Below are 21,910 nucleotides of genomic sequence, written 5' to 3'. Positions count from 1 at the left end.
GGGGCAGATCCAGCAGCCGGGCAGAGGGTTAAGGTGCTGCAAAAGTGCCCCCAGAAGATAGGACAGATATTTTTAAAACTACACAGCTGAACCCCAGGGAGAGACAGGTAAATCACTGGGAGAAAAAGGAGACCTTTACAGGAAGCCCAGGAACACAGCCACATCTTCCCACTCCAGCATCCGCAGGAGCAGGGAGCTGGGCATTTAACACCCACACAGGGCGGACATGACCTTGGGAGTTATTTGCCAGTGCCCTGTGGGGGGAACTTGGACAGGCTGCCCATCAATCTAGGGATAAATCGGGGGACCTGGATGGGAGAAAGCAAACCAGGAGAGGGGTGGGGAGTAATCACTGAGTGGGTCTCATTTGGGGGTAATGAAAACATTCAGGAACTGGACAGAGACTACATCTCCGCAAGGGTGGACATCCCAGATGCCACACTGAATTGGAATAAGAATGTTGTTGCTGTTGTTTTTTGTATCAGGAATTGAACTCAGGGCCTCCAGTTTGCCAGGCAGGGGCCGCGCCACTTTGCTACATCCCTGGTCCTTGAATTGTACACTTTGCTGTGATTAATTTCTCACGATGTGAATTTCACATTAATTAAGCAGGAAAAAAACTCAAACCCTCACTGTACACAATATGGAATCTAAGCCAAAGTGAAGAGTAACCTTGAGCCAGTGAAAACCAGGAACATGAGAAAATACAAGGCTGATGTGCAGGGTCCTTACACGACCAGCACATGGGGGAAGGAGGAAAGGACTCAGGAGGTCAGAACAAAACAACCACGACCTCCATGAGAAAACCATCTAGCGTACCAGCGACTCGGCAAGCTTCACAAACAGCAGAATTGATAGATCCTCCACCAACACGGGCTAATAGAGCTGAAAGCTCGATTTGAGACAGAAGTATCTGAAAGAGACTATAAAAGAAATATGTTTAAAATAATTACAGCAATAAAAGAAGGAACAGAATGCATAATGAAAGAATAGGACACTGCAAAAAGAGAACACGCATATCTACAAAAGAACCCATAAAACTCCTAGAAAGGGAAGCACAAAGTCACTGAAATTAGCATCTCAACAGACAGGTTAATTAGCAGAGCTCTGAGATCTGAAAAATGGATCTGAGGACCTTACTCAAGATGCCGCACAGAGATAAGGGTGAAAAATGAGAATTCAGGAGGGACACGGGACAGGGTGAGCATGTCCAACACGCTGGAGGTCAACAGGAAAGGATTCAGAGAACAGGAGGAGGCGATTTGGAAGCGATATAGTTGAGTTTTCCCGAACTGCTGGAGGACATGTGTCTTTGGCTTGAAGGTGTGTACCTTGGAGAAGCAAATAAAAATAACTCCACACCGAGCCGCGTCCTGCAGAAGCTGCTGAGCTATGCAATGACAAAGTGCAGAACCAAAGGACCTTCACTGCCACTGGGCTGAAGAAAAACTGAAGTCCTCCAAGGAACCAAACTGACCAAGATCTCCATACACGGGCACAGTTCCTCAGCGCAAATGTGACCGGTCTGTATCACAAACGCAAACAAATAAAGAAAGATTTTTTTAAATGCAAAAAGCCAAATCACTCAGGCCAACACTGATTTGCACAGAAACACAGCTCTTCCAATATGTTATAGAACAACAAACAGTGTTGCTCCTCTTTCATTCCCTTTTGTGAACTTTTGGTTTATTCTGACTTGTAGGCTTTATTTCCTACATGGGCGTTCAACTTGTGAATGTGCTGGCACCAAAAAGCCATCATCATTTTGTCTTTTCAGTGACAACAGAAAGTCCTCAGCTGTCACAGGCAGCTGAACCAGCATGCAAGAGCGAGGCAAACTCGCCCCAGTGCTAGATGAGGCGGTGAGCTGATCTCTCGTGGAGCCTCCTTGCCGCAGCAACCACCACGACCCCGCACGAAGAGGCAGGCTGGCCACTGCAAGGACAGAGAATGGGCAAAGAAATGACTAAACCTGAGTTAAACTTAGGGACTAATTTAAATTGAAGTAATCAAGTGTATGAAAGAGTAATATTGAAACGCAGTACCTGAATCCCAGCACTGGTGCAAGGAGTTCACGAGGTTTAAACCTTATGCATCCCCCAGTACCCTCTCGACACCCCATCTCTCAGGCCCTGTCCTGCTGAGTGTCCCTCAGCTGGCACAGCCTGCCTCGAGGGCCAAGCTGACTCTGTCCCAAGTTCCAGTTGCACCACCCCTCCCCACATACGTGCCTAGGGACACAGGTTAGTGCCTAAACTCCTGGGTGTTGGCGAAAGCCATGCTGCAGTCCATGTGGCCACTGGAAGGGCCGGAAGACAGCCATGTAGCTCCGCAGACATTAACTTCTCTTCCGGAAGTGGAAGAGAGGGAGACTGGGCAGACGGATGCCCCTCCCTGAGTGCCCAGGGGACACACCTGTGGGCCTCTCTCCACCTACCCATATGCAGGGGCCCCACACAGAAACTGGCCCTTAGCATAACGCAGCCTGGAGTTTCACAAAGTGAGGCTCCAAGGGTCCCTGGAAACCTGTGCCAGCAATCACAGATGAACTTGTTGGAAATGCAAATTCTCAGCCTGCGAGGTAACAAGTCCCCCCAGGTGGCACTGTCCATAGGTCTGGCCCACCTCATTAGATATGCAAGAAAACATAGCAGCAGCTGTGAGCTGCAAGAACATCCCCCAGGGGTTTGTGATAGGCTATAACACTGCTCCCTGGATAGTTCAGACTCCAGGGATCTCTTCTCGGCCTCTACAGCATGCCAGAGACTTGTGATCTTCAGTCATGGTCCTACAGTGAGGCTGGTAAGGAACAGGCCCCAGCTAGGCCAGAAGGCTCAAGACAGGAAAAATGAATAAAAGCATTGCTATTTGAAACTCTGGGATGTGGGGCTTTGTTTGTTACTGTAGCACAACCCAGCTGATCCTATCTGATACCAAGGCAGATACCATACAGGTAACAAGCAGGGAACGAGGGGCAGACTCAGCTGTATTTGCAGATGACCAGAGGGGAGAGGTTCCAGTCCGGTTCTGTTGAAGCCAGAGGTGTCCTGTCTCCTGACTGGAGGCACCAGGCTGGCAAGCTCTTCGAATTTCTCCCTCTTGCAAATTTCCTGCCCCTGGTTCTGCAGGACTGGCTGCTTCCCCATGCCTGCCCCTACTGCAATAAGCAAGAAGGAGCAGCTGCTGGTGACAGATGACACTATCTGTGACAGGCTGAACTCCACCAGCACTCACAGGTTGAAGAGTCTACCTTGGGGGACCTCAGGACACAACTTATTCATAGACACAGACAATGTCTTGCAGACTGTAACCAAATGAAGATGGCCATTAAGGTGGGTCTGATTTCCAACATGATTTCTGTTCTTATTAAAAGAGGAAACAAGGCTGGGCATGGTGGCACATGCCTGTAATCCCAATGCTTGGGAGGCTGAGGTAGGATGATCGCCGTGAGTTCAAGGGCAACCTGGGCAATATGGTGAGTTCAAGACCAGTCTGACATGCATACTCCAACCCTGTCTCAAAAAAGAGAAGAAAAGAAGAAACACAGAGACAGACAGACAGACACATGCATACAAGAAAAATGCCATGTGAAGGTTCAGCTTGTGCTGTCATTAAGTAAGAAGTTGCTAGAAGCCAGAAGGGTGACCTGGGACAGACTGTACCCTCCCTTCACAGCCCACAGAAGGAACCTGCACTGCTAATGTCTTCCCCTCAGACTTCCGAGCTGCAGAACTGAGAGACAACACGCCACCGTTTAAACCACCAGCCTGCTGGACTCCACCAAAGCTCCCCCAGGCAGCTGCTGCTCCTCTCTTCCAGCTCACCGGTGCCCGGCAGCCCCTGCTCCCCAGCACATTCATGCCTGCCCTGAACTGCCTCTTTCTGGTGGGCTGTGAATTCTTGAAGACAGCTGACACCTGTGTCACTGTCCCAGTTCTACGGGAGCGGGAACAGAGGTGCAGTACAACGAGGCAGCCCAGCTGCTACACACAGATAGCTCTATGCCCAGCATTCAGCACTCCTTGAGAGGCCCACTCCAGAAGCAGCTATTGCTCTCTTCCTCCAGTCTCACCTGGGCTTGCTCAGCAGCACAGGGTGCAGACCTTAGAGCCAGGAAGCTGGGCTCAGAGCCACTTCCTAGTCATGTGATCCTGGGTGACTTACTTAATCCTCATGTGACTCAGTTGGGGCCTGGTGCTTGGAAAACAGAGACAGAAAAGCTAGACGTGGCCTAGAGCCTTGACCCCAGGCCTGTAGGTTTCGTGTCACCAGTACCACCAAGCCAGGATGCCCCCATGTCCTGTGTCACTGCCAAAACACTGCTGTTCCAGTCTAAGAAAAGCTTTAGTTCTCAAAGTGGCTCTTCCAGGTGGCTTCCCGGGACACGGGCCTACAGCATCCCACTCGGCAGGAAATGTCCTGTGGTTACGTAAGCAGGAGGCCAAAAGGTCAGGAGTGGTCTTCCCTGCCAGCCAGACAGTGGCCTAGAGGTCGGGACAGAATACACTTCTGCCTGGTCTTCATTTCCCAAGTGCTCAGAGCCGGTGCTGATACCCCAACTCCTGGCCATCACCAGGCCACCAGCTAGACGACCACAGATATCCACCCTGTTTGGGTTTTATGATCCTGTGCTCCACCTGGTCGGCTACACTGACCCCATCTCGGCCTGGTCTTGGGTCTTGGGCTCACCCCAGCGCCCTAGCTCCATCCCCGACCCCGCTACTGAGAAATAGCCTCTGGAATGGGCTTCCTGTGGGACTCTTCACATTTTTCCTGCAAAACCATCACTATTGAACCCACTTGCCGGAGCGTTTTCCACTCATTCCTGTAACGCGACTAGAATCGAGTGTCTCCAGCGTTGGGGTCAATGGAGCAACAGGAAAGGAAAACTGTCATTTTGTCCCCAGTACACCAATACCCAGCCTGTCCAGGCTCTCCCCAGGGCCTGGCCCTTTGCCCACCCTGCGCCCCGCCCCCTGGACATCTAGGAGAATGGTAACAAGAACAGGGCAGCTGCTCTGGGGTGGGGTCCTGGACAAGCGCCTGCGTGCAGTGAGGGGAGGGTGCAGATGCCCCCAGAAGTCCCCTGGGGGAAGGCTGGGTGGATTCCCAGAGCCACAGGAGTGGACTGCTGGTCCCCAGGGGCCCTTCGGGCTGCCAGCCACTCAGCACCTGCCGTTCTAGTGGACACCATGGCTCCTGTCTTTGGCTGTTAGAGGAAATGCTGGACTCTTGTGTATCCATCTTTCCTTCACTGTCCTCCAGTTCTTTTTGGAATCACTCTCCTCCTCTGGGGACCCTCCCCCTTGCCAGCCTCCTCTTAAGGACTGTTTTGCAGTACAACGAGGCAGCCCAGCTGCTACACACAGATAGCTCTATGCCCAGCATTCAGCACTCCTTGAGAGGCCCACTCCAGAAGCAGCTATTGCTCTCTTCCTCCATCAGAGCCATCAGAGCCTAAGCCTGCCCTGCTCCTGTCCCCCTGCAAGGAAGCCGAGCTGATCCTTTACGCCCTCTGAGCACAGGCAGCAGGAGACTTCTAAAAGCATGGGTTGGCCAAGGCCTGCTGCCCAGGGATGCTGAAGACAAGCCTGCTTCCACCCCATCCCCACAGAGGCCAGTGCCTCGGCCCCAACTACATACGTATGCAGAAGTCGCCGTTCTCGTAGTAGCCAGGGCAGCACTGGGACCGGCGCCGGTACATGGTCCTGAGGCCGCGCCGATATGCCGTCTTATAACTGATCCTAAGGCACAAGGGAGAAAGCCACTTGAAAGTATTGAAAATCAATCTCTCCCGTTTAGAATGATATTTGTGTTAAGCTGTATCGAGGATGCCATTCAATAATTACTTTAAAATGCACGGCGGCCTCAAATATGAAGAACACAATAAAGGGAGATCGATGGCGGGATAGAGCCGCTGTGGTGCGGAATATATTTGGGATAGGGCATCCACAGAGCCTGCTCATTCCCCTGGGCTCCTCCAAAAGGGAGGGCTGGGGGAGCCTGTTTGGGGTGACATTGTGGAGGCCACCGTGGGCTTCTCTTCAGTCCCTTGAGACCTCCAAAGTCTGGGCTAGAGGAGGCCATGGGGAGCACTTACAGCAGTCAACTCTCAGAGCTCTGTGCCCTGACCCACGCTGTCCCACCAGGGATGGATCCACCACTTGGGGAGCAAGAGCAGCAAAAGGACCCTGAGGCCCAGTCGGCACCACATTTATCTTCCTCCCTCGGAAACACTTGCTATAGGAAGCCTCGTGAGCAGTACCAAGGAGCCCTGAGCAGAGCCCTCCAGAGCATGGACGGCAGCTGTGGACTCTGAGTATCTTCAAGAGCCACACCTCAGAGCAAAGCCAGGCTGTAGGCAGGGATGCCAGGGTTCTGGGGGGCAGCTGGACTCCAATTTCTGCCCCTACCCTTGACCAGGGCCACAGGAGGCCAAGACTAGCAACAGTGGGGAGCCCGGGAGAGACCATCTGTCCCACGATCATCTGGTCTCGTGATTATTTGGTTCCACAAATGTTCAGGCTCACGTCTATATTCACAGCCAAAGCAAACAGAAGGAGACATAGTAATGGCTGAGAAGCAACTACTGGCTCAAACTTTCTGCTAATAACAACTGTGAAATCTGGAGAAAGAAAAACCAATGCCCTGAAGGCTCTACAGAGAGAACAGAGGTGGCAGGCACAGCCGGGCACGGACACTGGAATGCCTTGAGCAGGCCAGCTCAAGAATAGCCCGGCTGACTGTGATCCAGATGAAAGGCCCAGCTTTTGGGTTGGAAGATCCCTGAGGCAAGTCAAGGGTAGAGGCTACAGTTATTAAGTGCAAGGGGAAATCTCAGAAAGGAGAGCGGTGCAAAGAGGAGGCTCCAGCCCCAGACAGAGCTTAGAGCACAAAGCCTGCCTGGCAAGTGCAAGGTTCTGAGTTCAACTCCTGGTAACAAAAAAAAAAAAAAAAAAACAGAGAGAGACCCTATTCTTTTTTTTTTTTAACTTTTAACTTTTTATCAGTAACGGGGATCGAAGAGAGCCCCTATTCCTTGTCACATCTCTGTCCAAACTTAGGCCCCTGGGTTATGTCTGTGGAGAGAAGATGCCAAGGCTAAAAATACTGAATTTTCAGGGCTTGGAATTTGAGGTTAGCCCAGCTAACTGATTCCTAAAACAGTTTTTAAAAAATTAATACTCTCAGTAAGAGCATAACAGAATCCAGTGTCTACAACAAATCATTTGTGGTATCTAGAACACAACCTAAAATTACTAGACATACAAAGAAAGGGGAAAACAGTCTCTACCCAATGAACACCAACACTGAGGTGTCTCAGATGTCAGAATTAGCAGACGAGGATTTGCAAGCAGATATTTTATCTATACTCTGTGTCTCAAAGTTAATAGTGACATATTAAAAAAAAAAAAACCTGCACTTTGGTTTCTGCACAGAGCAAGTTCCCAGTCCATGCTGCTGCCCACCAGGAATTCCACTAAATCTCAGGAAGGGCCTGCAATCCTTCTGCCTCAGCCTCCAGAGGGCTAGGATTACAGGTTCGCACCACCACACCCAGCTCTGAGTTGAAAAGAAACAGAAGAGAAACCCGGAATCTACCTAAATGTTTAGCATGGAAGGGGCCCCACCCCCACGGTGTGGCTTTGCCCTTAGACCTTATCTATGCTTCTGCCACTTTCGAACCTTTCTGATAACAATGCTTCTAACACCTAAACACCTTTCCCAATTCCCTTTAGTACTCTCCAAACCACTGTCACAGTCCTCACCTCACTGGACCCTGCATGTCAGGCAGAGTACACTGGTAATCCCACAACCAAGTGACTTCCCAGGATCATCCCTCGAAGTGCGTTCCCTACCCCTTCTCTCCTGACTCCCCTATGACATGAAAGCACATCACAAATTGCAGGAGGGTCCAGATAAAGGTACAGGATTATCAGGTACAGTTGTTTGTGCTGAGCTCTGCTAAAAGGGACGTAGTCAAGGTCCTGAATGACAGTCTAACACTCCGCTCTCCAAGCCAGATGCCCTGTCATGGCACCACATCTGCTCTAAGGGCAGCTGTCTCAATTTTTCACCTCCAAAAGCAGGCCCTAGACAAGGACTCCAAGAATCAACAGTTTACTTGGGAGGTAACCTTAGGTGACTGAGCTCCCGGGTGACCCAGGGGAACCAAAAAGAGAGACGGAAGTAAAGGCAGCCTCCCAGGAGAGGTGTGCTTCCATGTGGGTCACAACCGTGGGGCCAAGGGCTCTATGCACTGGGATTATCGGTCACATCTGAGGGTGTGCTCAGTCCCCTGGGCCCCGTCACAGGCTCCTCTAGCGTTTCATGTGCAGACAGAGCAGCGGGGTCTCTCCCAACCTCCCATCATCCTGGCCCCTGCACGGAGAGCCCCACTCACCGGTGCCGGGTGCACTTGAACCAGTTCAGGATGTCGGTACAGCGTGTGTAGTAGATCTGATCAAAGGGGTGAGCGTAGGACTCCTGGACGGTCACGGCGTAGCTGTGGGGCAGACCAGAGACAGAAGCTACCGTCAATGGGCCGGCTCAGGGCAGGCCACCCTGAAGTCCCCTGAAGGGCTCACCTGGCCCACAGCCCCGGGCTAGGCTCCGGTGCTCTGCCTCCTGGTGCTAACCCCACCCCACCGCACCCCAGGCGGGACCCAGGATCCAAGCTTTATTTGCTCTTGGCCCTTTGGCTCAGCTGATTTTCCAAAATTCTATTCATTGGTTCCTTCATCAGAGAATGAGTAAAGGCAGGGTTAGCTTTGCTCTGTGTTGGTTCTGAAAGGCAGAGCTAACAAGTTTTAAAATATTTTGCATTAGCAGGGCATCATGGCCCGTGTCTCTAGCCCCAGCTCTAGGAAGCAAGTGGCCCCTTGAATAGATGAAGAGACTGTGGCACAGAGCGGCAGCTTGCTCAGGTCACGTATTCAGTGCTCTAATGTTAAATACATCAGTGCCCCTTAGCTCTCAGGCAGTCTTACAGAGGAAGTGCATTGTGACTTTCACTCCGCAGGTGAGGAAATGGAGTGCTGGACCCCAAGATCCCCAGCCACAGTCTGATCTGTCACCGTGTAGTTGGACACGCAGAGGATCTGCACCCCAAAGACAGATCTTTGTCATTTCCCTATTTGCTATAAATCTGGGCCAGCAGGTAGAAGCCACAGGAAAGCAGATCTCAGCGTCACTAAAATAAGCCTTTGTGCCCGCCACCCCAGCAGGGTGACAGGGAACGGCACTGAGGCCAGGATGCCGAAGTGTGTGCTTGCCCTGGGCAGGCTGCAGAGCATCTCGGCTGAGATCTCAAGAATTAATTTTTAAGTCGGTTGGTATTACTCAGCGCATTCTCAGTAGGTGCCCCGACCTGGACCAGATGGCCAGGGCTAGACTATAAAAGTCCGTCTGCTTTGCCTGAGGGAAGTGTCAGCTCATTTGCGACATGGCTGGGCACAGGTGGGTCCTCCCAGGCTTTCAGAGCTGGCCAAAGGTCAGGAGCCATCAGCAAGGCTCAGGCATCCCGAGGAGCAGGAAAGTCTATCTAACCCCCTGAGGATGGACTGAGTACTCTCAGAGTTCCCAGCAGCCAGCCCACCGGACATGTGGCTCAGAGTCCTGCTTCTGTCCAGGTTTAGGGACACTGAGGCACAGCAGCACCTTCCCATGGGCCACTTCAGTTCTAAGACTGAGGCACTTGGTGACACCTGCTGAATGTCTCACCTGGAGACAGGACAATGAAGGGGTCAGAGAAGCCCGGCCCTGGAGCCCAGAGATGCAAGCCTGCAGCTTGTTAGCAGCCCGTCCTTAGCCACCATGTTATTTAACTCCTGTAGACCCTGCCTATAAATCTATGATACATATTATGAGGAAATCATGTGATTACCATAAAGACTCAAGAAGGGCAATAACAGAATAACGGTATCCATGTGTCAGGGCGGTGGGCAGATAAACTGAGCAATTTGTGTTAAATGCTGACCAGGTACATGGCAAGCATTTCATACACACTGGCCCTCATCACTACATGGCAGGCAACAGTTTACCTCCCATGCAAGGCACCAAAAGCTACTCCTCCCCAAGCATGGCGGAGGACAGAGAGCAATATCTCTTTGCAGGATGGGTCCCTACCTTTAAGCACTGGGGCTCAGCCCCCTCCTGGGACTGACAGGGGCTATGGATACCCAGCAGAGGGTTCAGGGAGCCCTGGGGGACAGACCTGCTCTGCAGGATGCCCTGAGAGGAGCAAGTCTGGAGTTGAGACCTCGTACCAAGTCCGTGACCAAAGCACATGCCCCACTGTCACAGCCAGTGTCACTGCTGCTCATTTGCCAGCACGCTAATGAGGGCTGATTAATCTTGTTAGGCCAAGCTCTCCCAGCCAGGGGAAGCCCTCACCCTACCCCAGCTTTTAAGGGGGAGGAGCATAATTACTGAGGAGCCCTCAGAGGCCTCCCTGCAGGAGGGGAAACAGGGCTGGAGCCTGGGGGCAGGTGAAAGTGACCAGGGGACAGTATACGGCCAGGCTGCCACAAAGACAGGACCAGGAAGCACCATGTCTTTCCCAGGCCAGAGAAGAGCGTGGCGTCTGCCCACACACCTCCCTAACCCGCTGGCAGAGAAAGTGTGAATTCCCCCAAACCGAGGTGGTAAGGGGCCTGGGGACACTCAGAATTGAGCGAGGGCTATCCTGAATGCAATACTGGATTGAAATCTCTGGGGCCAGAACCTCAAGAACATGTACCCCAGTGAGCCCTCTGTGCACACAAGTCTGTGATGACTTCTGAAGCGAAGGCTGGTGGGAGGAAAATAATGATTGAGCTTTATGGTCTGTGGGACTAGTGCCCCTAATCCCCCAACATGCCTGGGAAGTAACAACAATCTTCCTCCCGACCACCAGGGCTGGATGCAGGCTCACAAGGTTCAAATGCTCCCTCTAAGTCACACGGCCAGCAGTTGGACAGATCCGGACCGGAGGGCACCCAGGGCTTCCCATCTTGGATCTGTCTTCTCCCCATTTTCTCAGGACTGTCACCCATTTTCTCAGGACTCCTCCTGGAGTACCTGGTCACTAGAGGCGTCTGGCATGGGCACAAGTGTTGGAGCCACTGCAGATGGGGAGCCTTTCTCTGTCACAGCCGGTCACATACCCCCACACGCACAGAGCTGACTTCCAGTGCACCTCCCCTCCTCTTCTGTCCACCTCCCCCGTCAGGCCTTCGTCTTAATTTTATTCATTTGATTTATTAGCATCTAAGTGGCAGAGTCATCCTGGTCAGCACAGCCAATCAATTCCAGGGTTTAATTCGGTTTTTCCTGATTGGGTCTCTGGTCACTGTCTTTCTGCTCACCAAAATCAATACTTTAACCTTGTGTTTCAAAGTCAGACCATCTGCAGGGACCCAGGCCACTCCTTAGGAGCTGGCACTGCAGCCATGATGCTGCCCACTCTCTGCCACAGCCTCCATCACCCTTCGCCAGCAGCCCCCTGCCCCATCAGACCAGGAGAGCAGGGCCGTGGCTCATCTTCCTCGCCATAAGGGTACCAGTCCTGCAGACCAGGCCTGGCATACCTGCATCTCAGAGCAAGACACTTGGGACCACAGCTGGCTGTGCACAAGGACTGGGTTCCTCTGACTATAAAACTATAAAGTGGGCAGGAGGTACAAACACGGGAAGGCGTGGGACACTATGCTCTCCACTGCAGGTGCAGACGCTGCCCACCCACCTTCTGAAGCACTGCATCTTGGTCAATCTGCACAGCTCAGTCCTTGTCCCCAGCATCTGAGCTGTCCCCAAAGCGTCCACTAAAGCGTCTTGTAGACAGCTGCTCCTTCTCCTGATTGCTTCTGTCCCCATGCCACCAGGCTTGGGGTGAGTCCCTGGGAGCCAGCCGAGACCCGAGTCTTACCTCTCCCAGTGGCTGCACACGTTGGGGTCCTCAGGGTTCAGGGTAAAGGCCATCCGCAGGAGGAAGAAGACAGCCAGGCCAGTCTCAGGGAGCGCCATGGGGACCCTGTGCGGGAGAACCAGGGAATGATGTCATTCTGCCATTTGTCCCAGTCTCTGTTTGGCACTGAGCCTTCTCCCCCAAAGTGGGGGAGAGGCCTGCTAAGTGAGGTTTCCATCACCATGGTATAATGAGCATTTGATATTTCACACTTGTGGGCTTTGACTAACACTTCAACAGCTCACCAGTTCCCAGCCAGCAGAGAGAGGAAGCCTGAGTCAGGGAAAAGTCAAAACTCTAAGCCAGGAGCTCTGGAGGGATTTTTCGCCTGGGAATGGCTTCAAGAATCACATGAAAGTTATAGGCTGTCCCTCCAGAAATATGCCCATGTGTGCTAATCTGGTTACAGTTTCAGGGTGTCCATCCTTCACCCAGGAACACTGGATCTAACCTGTTTAATGGCAGCATTCTCCTTGTCCGTCTCTGGCATCTTGGACAAGCCTCACCCTTGACTTCCCCCCCCCCGACCCCCGCCTGCCACCTAGAGCCATGCAGCCATTGAGGGTCACCCTCATCGTTCCCACTGCGGGAAGAGGCTGAGTTCAGTAAGGGGTCCTAAGAGAGCCCTTTGCAGAGTGTGATGTAGGCCCCCAAAGTAATAGCGTGTGGCAGGCGATCCACGTGCCTGCACAGGTGCTATGCTGTAGTCCCTGCCTGGGGACCCCATATGGGCCCTTCAAAGAAGACAGAGAACCCAGAAGGAGTTGCTGGGGTGACCCTTCCTGTTGTAACAAGCCAGGGCTCCACAGTCTCCGTGCCCCCTACAGAGCAGGTGCCAGGTCACGGGCAGGTCACCGGCCTTGGTGTCACAGGGGAAGGTGGCAGCACCCCCAGGGAAGCTAAGGCTCACCAGTCCCAGGGTCTTTTATTAACCAGAGGAACACCATGACTCAGATATAGCACAATTTTTCACGTGCACAGTGATGCTATCGGGATGCTATTTACTGAAAAGATTAACTGAATTCAAAATAACTTTTCTTCTCAACTTGCAACATACAAAAAAAATATAGTTTCTAACAGCTAGGGACAGGGGGGTAACAGAAAAATATTTTAATGTTGGAAAGAGGCCCCAGGCTTGGGTTGGGGACCAGGCTCATTAGCTCTGAGTTTCCAGATGAGGGACAGTTACCCTCCCTGGGGGAAGAAAAGAGTGGCAGGTATTTTGCACCCACCCCTATTTCTGCCCAGGGCTCAGTTACACGGATTTTCTTTCTTCCCAAAGGTTAAACACCCTCCTCTATACCCTAATAATCTTGTTAAACTCTTTCCCAGCAGCTCCTTCAAAGATAAACAAATTGTCACAAATTCTGTCTAACCACAGGGGTCCAGATTAATGATGAATGAGGTCTAACTTTCTATTTGAAAACTAGAGATCATCTAGCTAAATGCAGATGTAGTGAGATTTCAAATGCATCCTTCCACTCTCTAGGCAAGAGAAGGTTCCTGCGCAATTTGCAGAGTCCACGAGACCCGGCCACTCTGTCCCTGGCTCACTCACCCCTGTCCAGCCCTGGCCTCTGAGATTCCTGGCACCTCAGCAGCCCCCTGGCACAGAGGAGTGCACACAACACAATAGCTGCAGAGGACACTGGCGGTCACGCCCTGGGGCATAGGGAGAATCAGGAGGAGTTGGACATGCCCTTGCGGGGAGGTTGAGGCCAATCAGGCGTGGAATGAAGAAATGAGGAGTGAACACAGCACCTCCCCAGGCATAGAGTCTGAATGTCAGCTTGTGGCGATTGCCTCATTCGGGTTCCTCTGCAAACCTGACTTGTGATTTGGGCAGCTCTGGTTCTCCCCAGGAAATCCTGGGGACAGCTTCAGATTTCTCGAGCATCAAGAGGGGAGACCACCTAGATCAGTCAGGGTGGAGCTTCTGGTCACTTCGACCTCCAGTGCTAGAAGGTTGTGCTGCTCTAGATCACTGTGGCAATTTGAGAAGTCTTTCTAAATCTCTATTAATGTTCTACACCATGTGCTATGTCTATCCTTGGTTTTGACTGACAGCTTTGTTCTGCCATATTTGACTGTATTCTCTCCCCCCCAAAAAAGTAATAAGCACTAAGGAGTAATAAAATCCAAAATGTGTAAATTTTGTTGTAAAAAAGAGAGGGAAAAAAAAAAAAGTAAAAGAGCTCTAACGGATATAACAGCAAGTGTGTTTAGGGGTGTTAAATAGCTGACTATATCAATGTTTTTGGATCATTGAACACAGCTGTTTGCAGTCTCCCTGTTTGAATGTCCACCTTGTATTCTTTGATACTGTGATTTGAGCAACTATTTTCAAGATGATAATATGTAATCTATTAACAGGTGATTTCTTACTGTTATTTTTTTTTTGTAGTTCTGTATTACGTGTACCCTTACACCGCTTTGTTTTGTTTTGTGTTTTTCTCTTTTTCCTCTTAAATAAAATTTAAAAAAAAGAAAAAGAAAGAAAGAAAGAAAGAGAGAGAGAGAAAGAGAGAGAGAAAGAAAGAAAGACAGACAGAGAGCAAGCAAGCAAGCAAGCTTTTTCCCCAAATCAGGGCTGGTCAGGAAGGTTCATTGGACACCCCTAGGAGTGAGAGCCCCAGAGACTGGGCAGAGAGTGGGTGACAGGCATCAGCATGAACAACAGGATGTGGACCTGGGTGGAGGGGTAGCCCCGGCCACAGCCAGGACAGAAGCATTTGGACTGACAGCCCAAGACACTGCTTCTGACCTCCCAGTTCCACCAAGGTGACAGTGGCTGGGTTCACAAAGCAGGGGGCACCCAGGATTCACACCAGGACTTCACCAATGGCAACTCCCGTTTGAGACCAAAGCCACCTCTAAGGCTATAAGCAGATAAGGAAGGATGCCCAGTGCTAGAGGCAGTGGAGAGGATTCCTCGGATCCCCTTGGGCTTTTTCCTGGATGCTGGTCCAATCTAAATGACGCCTGCTGGGCTGGCGTGTGGCAGCATGGTAGAGCACTTGGCAGACATGAGCAAGATGCTGGGTTCCATCCACATAATCAGTTCACCAAGACTATCCTTACTGTCCCCCTGCTGGGGCAGGGCTTCTCCCCTAGGAGTCCTGCTCACACCACTCCTCTCGTCCAAAATGACCATCCTGTGCCCTCAACTCTGCATATGCAGATGTCACCTTCTTGCCCTGCTTTGGGTCCCAGACAGCTACAGCCAGTGGCTCACAGCTAGGGCCACACCCTCCAGTGAGATCTCCATCACCTGCACTCACAATGCCCCTCCGGTCTGCTTTATCTTCCTGACACCACCGTGAGCACCCCAAAGACAGGGCTGAGCTCCTTTCTGAAACTGACTGTTAGGAGGAGATTTCAGCAGGTCTCAGACATTTCATTCAGGAGGACAGAAAAGCAGCCTGAGAGGAGCTGTCACCTCACGGGAACAACGCCTCCTCGCTCACTGTCCTGGGCCTTCCCTAGGTTCCCAGAGGACAGACCCCAAAGACATATGCTTATGAGCTGACTGAGGGGAAATCAATCCTGCCACAGTGGTTATTAGGCCGACTCCATCTGGAATGACAGAGGTTAACGGAGGGGGCACCGTCTGATTTGGGGCATTAATAATTAAATAAGAAAATGCCCCAGGATCATTTCAAAGGAAGAGAACACGTAAATAAATCAGCTGATTGCCTTCCCTCTCATCCTGTCTCCCTGCATATTAAAAGGAGCAGAGCAAGGGAGAGAAGTTCAGAGGGGGAGAAATTTCTTCCCTGGCAGCACGAGTGCGGCTGGGGGGACAAGGTTCCAGAAGAGGTGTCTCCTTCCTGCCCACAGGGCACAGCGGGGCCACACACCCAGCACGGCCAGAACTGAGCAGAGGCGCACACGATGCCATGAGGGTCACAAAGAAATTATACATCTTCAGCTGCAGGCCACCGGAGGGGATCCCAAGCAGCAAGTGACTACAGACCCAGTCTTGGGAAGGCCATGGAGTGAATGGCACCTAGGATGGCAGAGAATAGAAAGGTCAGGGGGCAGAGGGAGGGCATTCTGGGTGGGAGACAGCACCACGAATCACCAAAAGGCTGGACTGAGCAGAGGACATCAGAAGTGGGTGATGCTATAGGCAGCTGAGTTAGTTAGAAACATTCTAGGCCGTCAGACAGGAGGGCTGTCAAAGGAGCCAGCTGCAGAAGACCAGGTACCTTGCAACCTTGGAGGAGACAGACACCTCCCGCTGTGGGCCAGATCTCAAAACAAAAGGCAAAACAAATGCAATCACATCCTAAGTATAAACATCAGGGGTTGGTATTCTGAATCGGTATTGATCACCTTGAGGAAGCCAGGAGTCACCATACCAACCACGGCCCTAATGGAAGAGTCACTGCTCTTTAAACATGCCCCTTGGCTATGCACTTGCTTCCCCATTTGCCCCTGCTTTGGTCAATTTTGCCTAACAATTAATCTTAATTAATCTTAATCAGTAGACCACAGTTCTGTCCCTCCTCACGTCTGCCTGCCTTGCAAGCCCCCTTGTTTTCCCCATTTTGGACCTGTCTCACCTCATGGTTTTACTCCATGAAAGTCCCTAGAAAAGACAAGCCCTGTATTACTCTCACCATCTTGTTTTTGACTGAGGTTCCTCTATTCTGTTTTGCTGGATAGTATCAGGTTCGAAAGTTTAGGCATCAGCTGAGAAGATAATGAGATTCATTATAACGCCCATTCTCGTTGACTTTTATCTACTTTTGAAGACCTACAATGTCTCCAATGTTTTGGTTTTGTTGGTTTTATTCTTTACTGTTTTGTTCAATTGTATTACAACTAATGATATAGGCAATTCTATTAGAAATAGCGGGAGGCATTATGGTAACCATTGTTGATCACCTTGTATTATGTTTTTATATTATCTATTATATCCACCCTTTTGACTTGACCGATTCTGTTCTGTTATGTCACATTTGGTTTTACTCTCTTCCAAAAAAGCAGTAAGAACCGTGGGAGCAATGCAACCCAAAATGTGTAATAGTCATTGTACAAAAGAGAGGAAAAGAAAGTGCTCTAAACTATATAACTGCATGTATATTTAAATGTATAAGATAGAAAATGATATCACAGAGTTTTATTGGATCATTGAACAGAACTGTTTGCAGTATCATTGTTGGAATGTCCACTCTACAAGCTTTAATTTTGTGACTTGAACAATTATTTCTAAGATGGCAATATGTAATCCATTAACTAGTGATTTCCTACTGTGCATTTTTTTCTTCTGTAAATCTGTATAACTTGTACCCCTTCACGTTTTTTTTTCTTTCTTTTCTTTTCTCCTTAAATAAAAATTAAAAAAAAAAAAAGAGTCTTTGACAACCCGCTCAGGACCCTATCTCTCTCAGACAGAAGCTTTATTTCTCTCAATTATATATTCTGCTCTTCACTACTGTTGCTCCTAAAATTCATTCTTTGAACATGAACTTGTACCGAACATCCAGTAGGCTGGGTGTTTCACTCCCCAGTATCAGTATCATGGGACAGGTAACATGGAGAAGACGGGTTACATCAGAGAGCAGATGTCAGAGGAATTAGCCAAGAGTGACTGTGCCCCATGGAGCAGCAATGGACAACATGGAACACCTTGGAAGGCGTCTGCTAAGACTGGCTTCCACGGGAACACTGGTATCACCCATCAGGTAACTCCACAGAGACTCCCCTTGAGTAAACACGCCATGTCCCGCTTCTAAATGGTCCCAGCGCATCTCAGTCCATGTCAGGCTCCCAAGAGACACCCTCCCCCCAACCTCTCTGGTGACCCTGCTGGGTGAACAGAGATCTTCACGAGAACAGCCAGGGAAGCCCTGGCCCACCCCCCCAGTCAAGTCCACATCAAGACGCAAGGCCTGGTCTGAGTCAACCTGTATCTTTAGCCTTTGTGTGCATCTGACAATGAGGACCTTCTGTGCCTGCCATCTGGTATCACAAGGGACACTGGCAAAGGATCTTTCCTCCTAACTTAGGGCTTCTGCGATGGCCTGGGTTGGCCCTGCAGGTGGAGCAGACATTGTGGGAAGGCCCCTGCCTTCTGGCCTGGGAGCTCACCTTCCCCAGTACCAACACCTGTGAAGTCCAGCCTAGCTCCCTGGACAGCTGACACCTGGCCAGGCCCAGCTGCTCACACTGACCAACACACATACAAGGGCCAGGATACAGATAGACAAACAGATGGCCTCTTCCCTAGGACCAGTGGTTACGATTTGGCACTCCATCTGTGCAAAGATCCTGCCGCCCCTGCCTCCCTCCTGCTCCCTGCCCTGTCCTCCGGACTATGCCAAAATCTAGGACCTCACGGTGTGGTCCATGAACCTGATTCCTGTACTCTGTTCGTCCTAGCTTTCCCAGGGAGCCCCATCTTCTCTACAGCTTTAACTGGTGCAGGGGTGGCAGCAGTGGGACCCTATTTTAGGGCCTTGCAAGGAATCTTCTCCCAAAGCACTGGGGACCATGACAGTGACTACTTAGAATACCTGTTGAGAAGATGGCCTTGGGAAAAGTTACCATAGTGACTGTTTGGGTTTTCTGAAGCCAATAGAGAAGCAAAAAGAAAGAGGAAGTGGGGCTGGGGATTTAGCTCAGTGGCTAATGTGCCTGCCTGTTAAGTGCAAGGTCGTGAGTTCGATCCCCAGTACCGAAAAAAGAAAGAAAGAGGAAGTGGCCTTTATTAAAGATGGAGAGGAGCCTACCACCGTGGGAGTTGGGCTGTCTCCTCCAACCAGATACAGAGGGGGCAGACAGGTATATGACCTCTGATCAGAAGCGGCACATGGTTTCCCCTTCGGCCTTCCGCCATGTTAGACCACTGCCGTAATGTACAGTAATCTATACTAGGGCAAGAACCTTTCAGGAATTGTTGGACTCTGGGTGGGAGGCACAGCACGGGTCTATGCACCCACAGCTCCTACCATGGAAATTGTTCCTCTCTTAGAATCATCTCTAAGATGTGGCCTCAGCGCCTCCATCTGGGCCTTGGAGTCCACACACGCATTTCCTTCCTCTTGCACCATGCCACTGGAGCTCACAAACGCACACATCACAGGGTCAGGGGTTCATCCACCACATCCTTACCTCTGCTCCCGGCTCTCGAAGCATTTGAGGAGGCCTAGGACATTTTGTCTATGGCTCATTGATGCTCCCGCCAACCTCTCCCTCCAGCCTCCTGCTCAGCCCTAGCCTTAGGATCAGCCACACATCTTGTGTCTCACCTGTCAGAGGACACCAAAGACCCATCCTGACAGCAGATCACATGGCTCGGGGCATTAGTGTGAGTACTGCACACACCTCTGCAGGCCTGAGACACAGCAGGCACTCATGACACCATCTGAGGGCAACTCAATGGCCCCTTCTGGGGCTGCCCCATCAGCACCAGGCCTACCTGCTGCAGGAGTTGGCACAAGGCTGGTACTGAGGCCGAGGCAATAGCTCAGGCTGCAGGCAGGGACAGACTGGTGAGCGGTACCTGAAAAGTACTGTCGGGTTCAGGAAGCAAAAGACTTGGACCCCAACCCAGACTTCCCAGTATATGAGTACGAAGAGAGATTTCTAGCTTCTACTTACAGGATGCACGTGTGCACGCCTGCGTGTGTGCACATTTTCTCACAGAGTACTCTATCTGTGGAAAGCCAAGTTTGCACACACGGGACAGACATCAAGGTCATCGTCCAGCCTGCTGCTTTCGCTGGCTCCCGGGCCCCAGCCCCTCTCTGTTCACCAGCCTTGCCAGACTCTGATTAGTGTGAGATGAAAAACAGAGCTCGGTGCAGCCCCTAATTAAGAGGCTTCATCCTCTTCCCTCCGGCAATCCCGCCAGGGGCTGGGTTTATGTTGAGCATCCTCTAATCTTGCTGTACTTAGAAAAACAACTTAAGAAAATAAATTCATAGCTCTTAATCTCCAAAAGGGCACTCCCCAGACTGTAAGAGCGGTACAGAAAGTCCCAGGGCTGGCAAGGAGATCCTGCCCCATGCCTGTCCCGCTGGGATAAGTCAAAGGGGGATGGCGGTGCCTCCCTCAACAAGGCTAGAGGCTGTGAAGTCCCCCTCCAAGGCCAGGCTCCACCGTCCTAATATAAATTCTGCCTTCTCCTTGCCCAGGAGGCCTCCGGCTACAAATCCTGAAAAATAGCACTATGGAGGGAGCATTAATCAGGGTCAAAGACTGTCCTGCTTCTGCACTCTCTTGATGGTGGGACTGGACAGAAATCTCATGCGCCCTGGGGCATGGGAAGAAACTGCAGAACTCCAACTGCACTTGGGCCCTTGGCCCACCGCCGTGGCCTCTGGCTTCTGGGCCCTCACCCCTCCCCTTCCAGAGCGGCAGCCTCCAGCCTGCACAAGATGAAGGGAGAAAACTTAATCTTTGTTCTCAGGCCATTCCATCTCTCACAAGGTAATTATCTCCATCCTTTCATTTCTTTGCAAATCAGGGCACACTCGGCCAGCCTGGCCAAGCCAAGGGCTGCCAGCCTCTCCGCACCCCACCTGCACACTGAAGGTCACCCCCTCCCACCTCCTGGGCTGCAGGGTCCACGAACTGTGGGCATCCTCCCTGCCCTCATATAAACCACAGCTCCGTCCACAACACTCTCAAGGCAGCTTGGTCACCCAGGGCCACACCCCTGAGGGGAATGAGTTCTCATGCTGCCCATTTGGAAAAAGCATTTCGCAAACCACAGGATGCAAACACAAGTGCCCAGAGGGGAACAGGGTGTAGTGAATGGGGTTCTGGAGAATCACCACCACCAGAAGGTCAAGGGTCTCCCCAGAGCTGAGCCACAAGGATGAGGAGCCGGCCAGCAAGAAAAGTGGTGGCAGAACCAGCCCCAAGGCAGAGCCATCACCTCATCCCTTAGGAGGGGAAAGTGTCCCCCAAAGAGAGGTGATTTCTTCAAAGATGCAGGACAAGCTGGCTTCAAGGTTCAAAGGAAGGAAACGGTGGAGTTTGCCTGACCTGAATTCAAATCCTGCTTCTGCCTCACAGTCTGCATGACCTAGGAAAAAATCACGGACCTGCTGGGGGCTGCAGGTTTCACATCCTTCATATTTGCTCTCAAGCTTCCCGCAGCTGCCAGGCATTAAACAAAGCAGCAGGTGAAGCATTTGCCCTGGGGTCTGGCACATAGAAAGTGCTCAATAAAATATCAGTTTCCTCCCAACCCACAATCCCTGCCTCAGAGACCTTTTAAACTCTGTGATTCTGACTTTCAGCATTTCTAAGGAGCAGGGAGGAAAAAAAAAAGAATCTTGACTGAAACCCCCTGCTGGAGGATCTAGGCTTGGCTGTGCATGTGAGTGGCTCTGGGCAGTCAACTGCACAGTGATCAAGTTGGTCTCAGCTCTGACCCATCCATCAGGAAACATTTATTAGACACCATGACATCCAGGTGACTCAGGATGCCAGAGGGCAGCAGGCCAAACTGAGGCTAATCCAAAGCTCAAGGCCTGGCCATGGCAGGAAGCTGCCGGAGGATGAGAAGGGAAATCAGAGGGCTCTGTGGAAACACTCACAGAGCTTCCCACAGGTCCCTGCATCCTGAGCCTGGCCCATCTCTATTCCCGCTGCGCTGCCCCTGAGTTCACTCTGAACTGGGGAGGGGGCCCACTGCCAGTCGGCCCAGCCCCCCACAGGCCCCACAGGCCGTGTTAGGTGTCTGCTAAGTCATCACCTTGCTGTGTGAACCAGGGAAGGTTGCTTACCCTCTCAGGACTTCGTTTTGCATGTTCCTGGGGCTGGCATCAGACTCCGCTGCTTCCCGCTCTGTAAGTCTATGTATGATGAACCTCTCTGCCCTGCCCTCGCCCATCTCCCAGTAGAAAAGACTTAAAAGCCTGAAGAACTAGACTCTCTCAGGCCCTGAAAACTCATTTGGCTGCTCTAAACCTTTGTAAAAGTGGAAAACACTTTTACAAA

At 51.3% G+C, this 21,910-nt stretch overlaps 1 protein-coding gene across 9 annotated transcripts in view; it reads right to left on the bottom strand.

The window, feature by feature from the left end:
• The window catches only part of Megf11 (multiple EGF like domains 11), a 273,478-nt gene that overhangs the window by 168,998 nt on the left and 82,570 nt on the right, over positions 1–21,910 (bottom strand). For all 9 annotated transcript variants that reach the window (XR_010045594.1, XM_063243299.1, XM_063243301.1 and 6 more), the window contains exons 2-4: positions 11,909–12,013; positions 8,405–8,506; positions 5,644–5,744 (exon numbers count right to left, since the gene is read on the bottom strand). Coding sequence is in view for 8 of the 9 variants with exons in the window: in XM_063243299.1 (XP_063099369.1) it covers positions 5,644–5,744; positions 8,405–8,506; positions 11,909–12,013 (308 nt within the window). In the remaining variant the exon portion in view is untranslated. The remainder of the gene's footprint in view (positions 1–5,643; positions 5,745–8,404; positions 8,507–11,908; positions 12,014–21,910) is intronic.

Source organism: Cavia porcellus, unplaced genomic scaffold, assembly GCF_034190915.1.
Source record: "Cavia porcellus strain 051 isolate PalLab524CR breed Dunkin Hartley unplaced genomic scaffold, mCavPor4.1 scaffold_37, whole genome shotgun sequence".
In the NCBI taxonomy this organism is placed as follows: domain Eukaryota; kingdom Metazoa; phylum Chordata; class Mammalia; order Rodentia; family Caviidae; genus Cavia; species Cavia porcellus.
This window is presented reverse-complemented; position numbering and strand designations above follow the sequence as displayed.